The 15473-nt window shown below is 35.9% G+C and overlaps 1 protein-coding gene across 12 annotated transcripts in view; it reads right to left on the reverse strand.

Moving 5' to 3' along the window:
* Positions 1-15473, reverse strand: part of LOC124555505 (twitchin) — a 367233-nt gene that overhangs the window by 120379 nt on the left and 231381 nt on the right. For all 12 annotated transcript variants that reach the window (XM_047129451.1, XM_047129441.1, XM_047129452.1 and 9 more), the window contains 4 exons: positions 14797-14929; positions 8411-8591; positions 6948-7092; positions 2026-2148 (listed from right to left, as the gene is read on the reverse strand). In XM_047129451.1, the coding sequence (XP_046985407.1) occupies positions 2026-2148; positions 6948-7092; positions 8411-8591; positions 14797-14929 (582 nt within the window). The remainder of the gene's footprint in view (positions 1-2025; positions 2149-6947; positions 7093-8410; positions 8592-14796; positions 14930-15473) is intronic.

Consider the following 15473-nt stretch of genomic DNA (forward strand, 5'->3'; position numbering starts at 1 on the left):
AACACGTGGTTACAAGGGAACTTTTCTTCATGATGTAAACAGAATGACGTCAGTCATAGTGAGGGTGCTGAATGCATGCAACAAAACTAGATAAAATGTGTATTTGTACTTATTTCTCTTCCATATCTGACTTCCGTATACACAAACTGTAGTTATCTTCATTATGAGAGGAGTGTTATCTAAGTAATTTTACATGTAATCTGGTCTGTAAGACTAGACAGAGCTCTCATTCATCTCAATACAAGTGAAAACACAGACAGATAGGAAATGATATGATTAATGTATTGCTGGAGGCTTCTCCACATTTTGGCCAAGATGATTCTGTCAAAACATTGGTCAATAGCCTGCTACGTTATTCTACAACTGAGCTTGACTTTGTTTCTAGTGAACTTAAATGACAATAGGGCATTAATCTATGACTCTCCACCTTATTTTAGAAAGACAGGAAAGCAGTTATCTTGAAAAACACATATAGTTTCCTATTTATTTCTCTTGTCAGTTTAACACATCATGGTAGTGGTTGTAGGTGCCCTGGAACTGCAATTTTAAAAACTAGAATTCAAATAGTTTGTATGAAGATTAGTTTTCTGTGTCACTTGAATCATATACATACTCAATGAAAGCATATGGAAATTCATATTTCCTGTTCTCATGTCCTGCAACAACCTGGCAAGACTGTTGGAGAACATAGGGTAACATTTCATGGATTTGTGGCAGTCTTGTGAAGTAACAGAAGAACTTCAGGAATATCCTTAATGATGATATGCCATTTTTGCAGGATGCAATGTGTTGTAGACTTCTTGCCTATGCAAATGCAAGAGGGAAAACACCACCTACAAAAGACTGTGTTAGGATAATTTTCCTGTTGTAAGTCTCTTAGTACCTATTTACTTTATTTTTATTGTGAAGATCATATCACTTAAAGCTTTCTATGTAATGATCTATTTAATAAACATTCCACGGCTCCTAAATAGCAAATCAATATTCCCATTCCAAGGCAAGGAGGGAGAGGGAGATGGCACACACATTATTGTGCTGCTGGGAGATAATAACATATGTAATATGATTAATCTACACATCTACCAGAGACGTGTGTTTTATGTACAAACATTTCTCCATTGCTTCTTCATCAGGTGACTTGTACCATACTATTAAACATAATGATGCAAGGCCAAATAAATCTAATAATAATAATAATAATAATAATAATAACAAAAAACTGATTGTCAGTAGCCAAAGTAAATTTCTACTGAAGTTAGTGTGAGTCCTATTTTCAGTTATTTAAAAGAAAGGCAGCCTTCACCACTTTAACCATATAAAACCTTGTTTGTGATGGTGCATGTTTCTTTGAAGTTTCTGTAATACTATCAAGCTAAACATTCTGATTCCATTTAAACAGGTGGCATAATACAGCATATAGAGGAAAATACTGAATACAGCTTACTGGAACAAATTACCTCAGTTTAATATGACAAACCTACTTGTAAATAATCCAGAAGCTATATAATCATGAACAAATAGGAACAGAGAATTAAATTTAACACTTTATATCAACAACTTAAAAAATAGTGTTAATCAATACTGAAAAATAAAAAAAAAAAGAAATAAAAAAATAAAAAAATATACAGGCAAAATGAAACCAAACTAGGAGTGAATAGAGAACAAAATACCAGTGATAAAGTGATTAAAATTTCAGAGATGTGGTGTACATGTAGAGCCAGCAATGCTTTTCTTGGATGACCACAAAGATCAATGATACAGCTAACTGAGTGAATGAACCAGCTTTAAAAGAAATAGATATGTGATAGTATGATCATATGGGTTTTATTATGCATCTTAACACAAGTGTATTTCTCAGTGTTGCAACTCTCACATATGTTAGTGTCTTTTTAGCTCCTTTCATTTTGAGAAAAATTAAGAGTATAAAGGCAATAAACTTAATCATTGGAAAAATATGAAGGCTGTTATGATTAATTAAAAATAACAATATATTTTCAACGAGCTAGTATTAATGCAAATACTTACCAAACGGATTTTTAGCCACAATGGTCTCTGTAGCTACCAATGGTTCTGATTCACCTTCTGAATTCACAGCAGCTACACGGAATTTATATTCTTTCCCAGGTGTTAATCCAGTAACCTCCATAGCTACAAATGTAAAATGACAATTTTAAAATCAATTGTGAATAGTAATAACGATGAATTATAATGCTTGTGAGGTTTTGAAGAGGTTGTAGTCCTTGTCCTTTGAAGTAAGAATTTTAATCACAAGTTTTAGTTTGCTAATGGTATTTAGATCAACTTATATCAACATAATAATTATTTCACAGATACAGCATATAGCATTAATATATATAAAATAAAAGAAAGTAACATTTGACCATTATCTCTGAAGCAGCCATAACTTCACTCAAACTGAAAATCTAGCTGTATTGCTAACAAACAAAAGACAAAAATTAACTTTCCTATTCGACAATCCAAATCATTCCAGGTAGGTTTTCACTATTGTATATGGGATTAGATTTTTTAGTATTGCTGAACATCAGACAAATAGGGTTTCTAATTCTTCTTGAGTAAGAATTTAGTCCATCAATGAGTAAAAATTTCATCATTCCTGTCTAGTGCCCTTTATCCAGCCAACACTAGGTAGTGATTGGTATTGTCCTTCTCCAATTTTGTGGAGCACCAATCATCCACTTTTATAGGATATAATTATAATGGGGTCACTGCTCCCAAAGGAATTTTAAATCTACACCCCTCACCCACCCTTCACCACAGCCCACCCCTTGCTTGATGTCAACCTAACTCTTGTAAATTCTTACAAGTGTTAGTACATATACTATATGCTCCTTTGTTTCGTCATGTTCTCTCATGTACCAAATGTTTCAGAATTAATCAACTGTTTCTGGTGTGATACTCCGTTGAAGTGAACTGTAAATGTGCACATCATTGGTACTGCTAAGCTTCTTTTTTTCATTTTTGTAATGAATGTTGGATAGACCGTCAGTGAGAGAGCACCTTGAGTTCCTGCTGCTAATAAGGCAAGTACACCATTCGTTTGTTATATATTTTTATGAGCTTCCAACAGAAGCGACTTATTTACAGATGAATGTGTAGTTACTAGTTTATTATTGTAATTTTTTGTGTGTTTGAGTGCTTACCAGGCGCAACCTTTTATTCTAATAACAGTGTAGCATACAGTACCGTTGTTGTTATTGACCCTTGTATCGAACCTTGTATCATACAGGCTTTTGTTTGTTTTAGTTAGTGTAGCTCAGTGTTGGATAGATGGTCAGTGAGAGAGCACCTCGAGTTCCTGCCTAAAAAGGCAAGTACACCATTCGTTTGTTATATATTTTTATGAGCTTCCAACAAAAGTGACTTATTTACAGATACCTGTGTAGTTACTAGTTTATTTTTGTAATTTCTTGCATGTTCGAGTGCTTACTAGGCACAACTTTTTCTTTTAATAATAATGTAGCATACAATACCACCATTGTTATTGACCCTCGTATCGTACAGGCTACTGTTTGTTTCAGTTAGTGTAGCTTAGTGTTAGTTAGACCGTCAGTGAGGAGCACCTCAAATTCCTGCTGCTAATAAGCCAAGTACACCATTTGTTTGTCAAATATTTTTACGAGCTTCAAACAGAAGTGACTTCAGTAATGGAAAGGAACTGAGATTGCTGTATACAGATGCGAGCCGAGTTGGTGACCCTTTGCTCACAGATCCAGGCCATGTTAGCTACCATCAGACAGCTTGAGGCTGTTGTCAAGAGGCACCACTGTGGGGGGTTGGTCACAGGGATGCAAGGGATGCTGAGCACATCCCATGTGTCCCCAAATTGGTGCACTGCTGTGGCTGCCCAGGCTACTGCCTGCACTGAGGTGGACCTCTTACCTGTGGTCAAGTGGGAGATCATTCCAAAGTCTGGCAGGCAGCGAAAGACTTTCCAAGGGGCTGATTGTATGGCCTCCCTGGTTCCTTTGATGAACAAGTTTCAAGTGTTATATGCAGCTGACGAAGTCTCTAAGCTGGATACAGTCATCTACCCTGTTCCAGAGGAAGATTCTCAGTCCACAAGGTCTGGGCATTCACAGAGGGTGGGTTTGCTGGTAGTTGGGAGATCCAACATTAGGCATGTAATGCAGCCCCTTAGGAACATGGCTGCCAAGGAGGTGAAGGAAGCCAGTGTGCAGTCCATGTGCATACCGGGGGGAGTCATTCTAGATGTGGAAAGGGTGCTTCCAGGTGCCATGAAGAGTACAGGGTACAGCCAACTGCAGGTGGTGGCTCATGTTGGTAACAATGATGTGTGTCACTTTGGATCGGAGGAGATTCTCTCTGGTTTTGAGCAGCTAGCTGAAATGGTGAAGACTGCCAGTCTTGCTTGCGAGATTAAGGTGGAGCTCACCGTCTGCGCATCATCAATAGAACAGACTGTGGTCGTTTAGTGCAGAGCCAAGTGGAGGGTCTGAATCAGAGGCACAAGCTGTTCTGTGACCGTGTAGGCTGCAGATTCCTTTAGTGGCACCAGGTGGTGGGTTTCCGGGTTCCACTTAATAGGTCAGGAGTCCACTACACACAGGAAGTGGCTACACAGGTAGTGGGGGCTGTCTGGAAGGGACTGGGAAGTCCTTTAGGTTAGAGGGTCTCGGGAAACCACAGAAAGCTTATCCGTCTAAAAGAGGGCAGCTAAAACACATTAATGTAGTTGTAAAAATGATCGGTCTTATAGTTGTAAATTGTTGTAGCTGTGATGAAAAAGAATCAGAGCTCCAAGTGCTAATAGAAAGCGTTGAAGCTCAAATAGTTATAGGTACAGAAAGCTGGCTAAAGCTGGAAATAAGGTCAGTGAAAATTTTTTCAAAGGATCTAACAGTGTTCAGAAAGGATAGATTAAATACAGCTGGTGGTGGATTGCTGTCAGAAGTAGTTTACCTTGTAGTGAAATTGAGATAGATAGTTCCTGCAAAATAGTATGTGTAGACGCTACACTTGACAATCGGACTAAACTATTAATTGGATCGTTTTACCAACCCTCCGACTCTGAAAATATATTTTCTGAACTGTTCAAGGAAAACTTGAATCTCAATTCAATTATACATATATACTCATACAATTATAGTCAGTGGTGACTTCAATAAACCCTCGATATGCTGGAAAAATTATACATTTAAAGCCGGCGGCAGGCATAAAATGTCATCTGAAATTGTACTGAATGCTTTCTCAGAAAATTATTTTGCACAATTAAGATCACGAGCACACTCAAAGCATAAATGGTTGCAAAAGCAAACTTGACCTCTTAGCACCAAATAATCCTGGATGAGTAGGGAGTATTATGACGAATACAGGGATTAACGACCGCAAGGCAGTTGCTGCTAGTACTCAATCACTGTCCAGAGCCAAGGACTAATTGCTCACAGCTCATTTATGATATCCCAAATATCCTCAATAGGAATAGCAATTAAACAATAACATAAGTGACTTCCCCATCAAGCGACAGCCCAAACTATTCCATTCACCTCCCTGGCAGAAGCACTTTTTCGTTACTACAGCAATTAAATGATAACATAATTACTCATGAGTGATGGCAGCCTAATGTCTGTACAGTACTCCTTGAACCATTCTGATACAATTCAGCAGTGACAGAGCGACGATCTGTATTGTGGTGTCTCAAAGGCAAACAAATCAATACATGTGATCGTATAGTATATTGTTGTATTTTCTTCGAATGAGAGACAACAGCAGACACGTAAGAGGTATAAATCCATCTCACGTACATAGCTTTCACATGAGAGGTCTTCAATATGCTTTTATCCTGCCAATGGTGTATATCAGCATATATAGTGACTCATCAGTCCACTTGATCTTTTCCCTTACTCTGAGGATCCAATGGCAATGTTACTAAGACGATGCTAATTTCAGTACCATGTGATGTCCGGTGAGTACATCAACTTGTGTGTGGCATTGGATCATGCACCCCTCTAATGAGGGGGTCATCATGTATAGCATGGCTGCTGAATAATCATTGTTTTGCAGCTTTAACTGGTGGATGATTTGCTGCAGTGTGTCATATCTAATCTGTATAGTGTTACAATCTGAAATAGTCAATGGCAGCCCTTGCCATCAACATCCATAGCAATTGATTCCAGTGATGATGCTTTCCCTTAATCCATGATCTTCAGGTACCCCTTTGAAAGTCCAGTGCCTGAATGATCTCAGATGTGAAGCATTCCATGTGCCACCAGCTGCAATTGGGATATGATCGAATGCACTGATGTTACACGCTTTGATTACCATGCTGTCAGACAGTACAAGGCCTGATGACTTCCCCATCAAGTGACAGGTCAGACAATTCCATTCACCTCCCTGGCAGAAGCACTTTTTCTTCACCATAGCAATTAAATGATAATATAATTACTCATGAGTGTAAATATAATACTGAATATGATAAATTTAACAATACCATGGAACAAGACAACCATCCTTCATTATGAAGACTAGATAATTCATGGAGTATAAACATCTGACAATGATACATCTTTTTCAATAATGTAAAATTCAAAACTTAGCTAATAGCCAGTAGCTGTCTTCCTCCCTCACAAATACCTCATACTATTTACCATACAAATATGGTTTCTCAGATGCCAATTTTTAGCATCTTATCCCCAAGTCTATATCACAATAAATTTATGAAAACAACTTCAAATAATGTTATCTCATGTTTTCTAAAAAGAGACCAACAATGACAGCGAAATCCTGTGAATTTGGATAGCTTGAAGGAGAAGGGACTGTAACATCACAACTGAAGAAGCTTAAGTAAAATTTTTATAACTAAGTCAATGGTAGCATATTTAACACATTTTCCCCATTTTCCCATATATCTTAGTATAACATTTACTCATGAGACTAGACATTCACAAACACTAATCAGTTATATTAACCTGGTTCATTGGATCTTCCACAAGGTACCCAACAGCCTGTCTCTGGATCCATCTTTTCAACTTGGTAATACTCGATTGGAGTACCTCCATCATCCTTTGGTCGCTTCCATTTGAGTTTACATCCTTCCTTGTGGACATCAGATACCTAAAGTGTAAAAAAGGAATTAACTGGATGATGGAAAAACCTGGTGGAACCAAAGATGACCTGAGAAAAAACATCAAGACATAACACTGGACAGCAGACAGGCACAAAAACAAGAAGTTGGGTATTACAGTTGTATTAGTGTATTCCCAGGTAACAACATGTGGAGAGCATGTAAGAGATTTTTAAATTAGCACTAATGATAAAGTGTCAAAGATTTACTTGCCAATGACAACTTAGTATCATTAGTTTTTAGTTGTTGGAGTCAACAGAAGTGCAGTATTCATTTCATCCAAAAACCAAGAACTAAGTGGTGTGATTGTAAATGATGTTTTTCACAAAATTATTAAGTGGTTCTCAGCAAACAGACTCTCTTTAAATTTTGATAAAACACAGTATATACAGTTCCATACAGTAAATGGCACAACTCCAGTAATAAATATAGACTTTGAACAGAAGTCTGTAGCAAAGGTAGAATTTTCAAAATTTTTAGGTGTGTCCATTGATGAGAGGTTAAACTGGAAGCAACACATTGATGGTCTGCTGAAACGTCTGAGTTCAGCTACGTATGCTATTAGAGTTATTGCAAATTTTGGTGATAAGAATCTCAGTAAATTAGCTAACTATGCCTACTTTCATTCACTGCTTTCGTATGGCATCATATATTGTTGAGTAGAAAAGTATTCATTGCTCAAAAACGTGTAATCAGAATAATTGCTGGAGCCCACCCACGGTCATCCTGCAGACATCTATTTAAGGATCTAGGGATCCTCACAGTATATATATTCACTTATGAAATTTGTTGTTAATAATCCAACCCAGTTCAAAAGTAATAGCAGTGTGCATAGCTATAACACCAGGAGAAAGGATGATCTTCACTATGCAGGGTTAAATCTGACTTTGGCACAGAAAGGGGTAAATTATGCTGCCACAAAAGTCTTTGGTCACCTACCAAACAGCATCAAAAGCCTGAGAGATAGCCAACTAACTTTTAAAAATAAATTAAAAGAATTTCTAGATGACAGCTCCTAAACATTGGCTGATTTTTTAGATATAAATTAAGGGAGGAAAAAAAACTACAACAACAACTTAAACATTAGTGTCATGCAATATTTTGTGTAATGTAATATCTTGTACAGACATCTTTTATTAACCTGACACATTCCACATCATTATGAAGTGTCGTATTCATGATCTATGGAACAAGTATTAATCTAATCTAATCTAATCTGCTTCATTCATTGTAAAAACATATATTTTGTATCATAACTGAACCATGTACAAAAATACAGTATTGATATCCATTTTGGGGAGCTCTTACCTGAAGTGGTCCTTCTGGAGCAGTTGGTTTGTCAGTGACAGTCACATTCACAGTCACCGAATCCTTTCCAGATGTATTTGTGGCTGTTATTGTATATTCACCAGAATCACCACGGTGTACAGGACGGATTACAAGCTTGCTGTTATAATCCACATTATCAACTTGCACTGTCTTGGATGACCTAAAAAAAATTACAATTTCACTTTTTTCACTATCACCAATTGCAACTACAAATTTGAAGACCTAAAGTGAAAGCGAATACAGGCAGGGGAAAATTGGGGGGATTGAGGATGATGAATCCTATGACTCCCAGTATGTTGCAAGCCATTTGATGCCACTTTGTGGACCACATGGCAATTTCATTATATTTGTATCCAACAGCTTCTCATTTGGGCTTATGAGGTTGTGCACATCCTGCTCCATACATACATTTCCATACCAGAAAAATCTGAGGTAGTTACCAGGAATCAAAACTGGAACCTCCATGATAATAGCCAACAACACTAGCCACTACATCACAGGAGCAGCTCTAGTGGCTCCTTGATACTGGCTGCTGTTGGGCTACAGGTACTGACACAAAGTCTCCAGTCACACTCTTACTTAATAGATACAAATGTTATTAGACTTAGAATGCTGTGTCTACTAATATATCATTAGAGCAGCTACGAAACACATATACTGAAGAAATTATTACAGTTTTATTAATATTCAGACAAGACTACTATAAGGTTATGGATTATAGGAAAGCAACTTAACAGTTTAATGAAATACTTTTTATTGAAATTAGTTCAATAGTCCAAATTTAAACTGGCTTGTGATGATGTTATTGAACAACGGTATCATTAGTTGAAATTTATTGATGGTAAATATCTGCATCATTCATATTTCACCACATTATACAAGAATGATGATTTAATACCCAGCTGCTATGCATGGGTATTGAAGTGTTTCGTAATTTGTTCCTTATTGACTACTTAGCCTCTGCACAAGGTTCCTATTGATACCAGCAGTAGATTTATCACATTCCTTGTTTTTATTTTCATTTGATTAATACAACACAGTGAACCATGCTTCACATGAATTTATCACTGTTACTCCATGTATGCAAATAACATTAACCAAACCTAAGTTCAAAATAAAATATATCTAATGTCAAGGATTAGGTGTGCCAAAAGCAGACAGTCTTCCAAGTCCAGCAACTGAACCATTAAAAGACTTGCATACACAAAACAAATAATTATGTCAGATGATAAAAATGATGACAGACAACAGTTATAAAACTTCCAGTACTGGATAAAAAGGCTGTCTGTGTTGCAAGTGTGTAATATTTATTCTGAACCAATGATACAGTAGTTAACGTTGAAAGAAATAAAACAGAACACTTATCACAGTTTTGCAAATCAGATGTAGCTCCTTAACATATAATAGTTTCAATAAAAAATTTATCAGACCTAAGTTATTATTAAGTATTCATTATCATACCCAATTCCTAAAGCATATTTCAATGTTCTGAAAAGCTTGTAAGGGTGTTGCAGGGGAGATTGTACTGAGAGATATTTGTTAAGAAAAAATTTGATATGTTGCACCATTTCCACGTTATTTAGTACTGAAGCTAGCAAATCAGGTTGTTGCATACACAAATTCAAGCACTAGCATGCACTAAAATGCAGCATGGTAACGCAAAGACATAAAAATCCAGTAATGCTCAGACGTCTTGTTTGAATGCTCATTACCACTAAAAACGTGCCTTTCTGGAAATGGTATATGCAAGCTTGGCAAGGAAAAGTTATGTCTGCTCTGTTTGAAGATACCAAATGAAGAACAAGTCTGGCGACATTGTCTCTCGCAGGTTCCTTGAGTTTGAATGCATGATGACCTGACTGGTTCACTTTAATGCTACATAACTCAGAAATGGTGCAACACGTTGAATTTTTTTCTTAATGACTGAGGAGCATTTTTTCAAAACTCTGTATATGCAAAAAATTAGGCATTGTGATGGCATAATGTTGATCTTTCACTTCAAACTCATGAACCAAGTTTTAGCAAAAGTCGACTACTACTGTGTATAGTTCCACAAGGTTTTAGCAAAACTCGATACGTGCAATCTCACAGTTACAGCGTAAGTCTCTACTGTCTCGACTCTCTTTCTGTAGCAAGCAGTTAACAATAATGGAGTATATTGGTTGCTTTAAGCAATGTTACCCATTGTTGTAACAATACTTATTGGTGAGAATAGTGTTGCAACCAGACTTTACTGTCATACAAACAAATGCAGCTTACTTTTAGACTAGTATTAACTTGATGCTCATGTGTACGTCTACAAAAAAGTATTGCATGAGGAAGCAGAATGGATTATGAGTCTCACAATTCTAAAAATGGCATACAGGTCAAAGAATGTTCCAATGGAAGAAAATCTTGATTCAAGAAGAGCTTTCATTGACCTGACACACAAATCAAAAAGTGTTAAAAGGAACCTATCGTTAAATGCAACCATGGACTAGAGATTTCACCTTCAAAAGCTAAAGAAATGAAAGAATGCAAAGCAGCTGTACTCTGCAACAAAGATATTTCCCACTTTCATCATCACATGACATCATTACATAAAATGGATCAAGACAATTTTCTTGTAAAATTTCGTTATATATTTTCACCCTAGCTCAGAGAAGTGGACCCCCAGAATGCAAAAAGGAAGAAAACAGTGACAGTGAAGTATACCATTAGGAAAAGGAATTATGAAGTGGTGCCTGTTTGTGCTGCAACTTTCCAGGAAGTATCTGAAATGTCAAAGTATAAGTTATACTATTTAGCAAGCTTGTTCCATGAAATAGGAAGGTCGCCAAAGCAAAGAAGGTGAGGTTACAGAACAGGAAAGGGACATAAGGAGGTAATTGCTGCCACTAAGAAATGCAGAGAGAGCCATCATGGAAGGGGAAACTCTTCGAGAGGTCATTTGTCTTCAGGTCTCACAGTCAATACAATGTTCAAGAGATCCTGTGAAGAAAGGAAAAATTTAGGACTGAACAATGTTCCTTATCAAAGTACAAGCTTATATTTTACAAACATTTCAATCTATCATTCAGGACACCTCATACTGATACCTCCTCCACTTGTAAGGTTGGTTTAATGTAAATAAAAGCAGAAACATGTCGGCAAAAGAACAATGAACTATGAACAGCTACAGGTTACATAAAACTCATGCAAAGAGGTTTTATGATACAATGAAGGAAGATAATCCAACAGTCATTAAGATTTGCTTTGACCTGTAGCAAAACCAATCCATTCCAAAACTATCAGTCAGTGAGGTTTTTTACACTAGACGAGTATGTTGATGCAATCTGTGCGTTATGATCTGTACTAAGGAGCAAAAAAAGAAAAAAAGCTTCGTGTTTTACACCTAGTTGGAGACAGGTTGCTTCAGTTGCTTCAGCTTTGCTAGACTTTCTTTTTGACTTAGATAAAAAATCACCAAATGATTGCACCTGTTATACATCTATTCTCCGATTCTTGCAGCAGCCAAAATAAAAACAGTTGTATGATGGCAATGCTTATTGTGTTCTTGGACAAGAGCACAAAATTAAATAATATTCATCACTTCTCACTGTTCACGGCCATAGTGACATGCCTCCAGACCTAGTGTATGGTAGAACCCCAGTCTTGCAGAAAAAAAGGAAGTACCTTGTCTCCTAAAGAATACTATGATATTTATTGAAGAGAATGGTACTCTCAAAGTTCTAAACACAGACTGGGCAGTTAAAACTCTAAATGATAGTGTGCAGAAGGTACTAAAATCCAAGCTACCACACAAAATAAACAGCCAGCATATCATTTCATACATGAAAGCAAAGAAAATTGTTAGTGTGTCAGTAAGCAATTCATACTCTGGAGACCCTGTACAAGATGACATTCTGAGATGAAAGAAACCATGGCATCCAACAATACTGACATCCAAACTTCTAAAAAAACAAAATATGAGACGCAAAGAAAAGGAGAAAGATGTGTCTGCCCTGATAAAGTATTTTGAAATTACATTTGATGCAAAAGAATTTTACAAAGGTGTCCTAGATGAATAATGTATAGATGTAAGAGGGAAAACTTGACAATAACAATGTGATTGTAACATGCAATATTTTTTGTGTTATTCATTTCATACTTCACGTAATATTGATGATAATGATATAAGCTAAACAAATATGTTAAAATAGTTATCTTTGCTATTATTGTATTATGCAACTGTACTTCTATTATTATTGTTTGAATTCTCAATAAAGTCAATAACTTTAGATTTAAAAAATGGCTATGTATAATAATATATGCAAAAATATGCATTTTACAACAGTGTAGGCATATAATAAACACTAAAGCATATAAAAAAATTAGTTGTGGAAAAAAGTACATGGAATTAAAGAAAGCAACATAATTAATACCAGCAATAATTGTAAGCATCTATCAACTTTTGACAAACACTGGAAAAATCACACCTTAATATACTGTTATAAAAATTACATTTTAATATATTTCATTACAATGCTTTACTGTCAGTGATACCTAATAGTCATGTAAAAATTCAAATGCTCCTACATATTTATCCAGGTGAAAGAGAAAATTTCATTTTATGAAAAACTGTACATGTTCCATTTATCAAATTTTGAAAAAATGCTCCACAATTATTCCTCAGCACAAAATCCCCTGCAACACCCTTTCAAGCTTTTCAGAACGTTTCTGACGACTCTGTATAGTCCACAGATAGTAAGTACATATTTGGAAGCTCATAGGACGAGAGAATTTGTATACAGATTTCAGTGTGTTCTTTGTATTAGCACTTCATTGCTACCTATCCAAGCAATATCTTTATATAATATTTTTTCGTCAAGATTACACACACAAAATGAATTAATCACTAAATGTTCTCATAATGCTGAAAATTAATTATGCATATCTTTCTCCATAAAGTTTCCTTATATTACAATATGATCCTAGTGAGTTATGGTAACATTTATAAACACCAAACACCAAGCCTAAGCCACATTTGCAACTACCATGGCTAAGGCTACAGTAAATAATAATGTAATTTAATACAGAGGCTTTATCACATGAACTTGTTCTTTGCATGAGAAACCAATATCAAACAAGGTTGTGTTGTGAAACATTTATCATAATTGGGATAGGCTCATTTCACTGACATATGCATGTATAAGGCACTTTTTCTCTCCAGATTCACTTTTAATATGCATTAATTTCTCTTAAGAGAGAGCTCTTTATCCATTTAGCATTTTGCTACTTCTGTTATAATTGCTCAATTTTTAAATTAAATTATGACCTATCACTTTGCTATGGGGCCAGCCTCCTTTACTGCTGTTACTGGTGCATTATTGTTATAAATATCACAAACATGCCGGACATAAATGATCCTAAGAAAGGTATCAAGCACATAATCTGAAGAAACCTTTCCCAGTACGCATGGTAAAGTTTTCCTCTAACATTAATGGTGCTTTGAAAACACTCAGTACTGGATAAAAAAATGAGCCATATACGAAAATGTATCCCAACAGGTACAAGATAAAGTTGCAAATATCTTTCTGAGTGCTCTGGTGGCCCAGTGCATATGCATCAGATTACAAGTTGAAAGACTAGGGCCTGGGAGCTTGTTAGCCCAAAATTTTTCTCAAGTAACTTGTATTTTACTTTTAAAAACATTTTATGTGTATGAAAACCATGAAGGTGTGCTGCAGTTTGGATATCATTTTGAGCTATAGATGCCTCCAAAACTACTTACATCATCTGGTTCTTAGAGTGGGAGAAGACAAGAACATACCACTACCAACAAGATTACATATAGTAATCCACTGTTAAGTTGAAAGATACTTATGCTTTATGAACTGTTCACTTCTATCATATTTTTCTGTCTAGAATAACAAAATTAGGGCACAGATGAAGATTTATTATGCCCAACATTGCCAATCTAGGAATAAGTTATGAAGCATCTTACACAAGACAGATTTAATGAGACAGAACAACCTCAGTAGTCACAGTAACAATGGCTACAGTCATTTTAAAAATTTAAGATAGTTGTACATCAGTTAAGAAGACATAAACATACTGCCAATCTTTCAGCATTATTACTTTGGTCAATAACCCAGGTACTTCCACTGTGTGGAAGGTGTACTCTTACATGAAATGTGGATTAGATTTTATCATTTACAAGTTTCATGAACAGAGAACTACTTTTGCCATAAGTGACCAATGACTTTTTAAAGGAAAGCACTATCAGCAATTCAACAACTGATGACATGGTCTTCATCCAAATGTTTAGCCATGTGCTCATCATGCATGACCACAATACAAAGCAGAAAAGTGACAAACTGATAACAGAAATGAAATCCACTTACTTCAACGGAATGCTGCCATACCGCCACTCCACATTTGGTGGGGGTTCTCCAATAATGTTGACATCAAACTTCAGTGTCGATCCTGCAGATAATGTCACATCACGCAAATTTCTCCTGTCTATCCTTGGTGCCACTGTAAAACAGGAATTACTTTCAGTATACTGTGACAGCAATAATATTAGCACTATGAAACAGCAGTTGGACAACACAATGTTGGAAAGTATTGGGAAAACGCTCTTTTAATGATATAACACTTTTCACTAAGAATGAGTGTCTTGGTGAATGAGCAAAGCTGGATATAGAGACAATAATGTCATGCTTGCTGTAATGGATAAACCATACTACATTTTCACAACATTATAAAAAATTGCCAAGTTATACCACACGTGAAGCATTCAAATGCCCAATAGTGTTTATCACCTCCTTGTGAACTTGCACTAGAGAAGCAGAGAGGAACTATCAACACACTGAGGCATTAATATATCAGAATATTTGAAAATGGCAGCCAACAGCACATATACCATATTTTATGGACTATAAGACACACCTTAATTTTTAAGCAATTTAAAAAAAATAACATTTCTACCATTTTTATTATTAGATTGCAAAGCCAGGTTAAAAAAAATAATAATAAAATCTTGGTTTATAAAACTGAACTGACCTTCAAAATCCCTTAA

Source organism: Schistocerca americana, chromosome X (assembly GCF_021461395.2).
Source record: "Schistocerca americana isolate TAMUIC-IGC-003095 chromosome X, iqSchAmer2.1, whole genome shotgun sequence".
Taxonomy (NCBI): domain Eukaryota; kingdom Metazoa; phylum Arthropoda; class Insecta; order Orthoptera; family Acrididae; genus Schistocerca; species Schistocerca americana.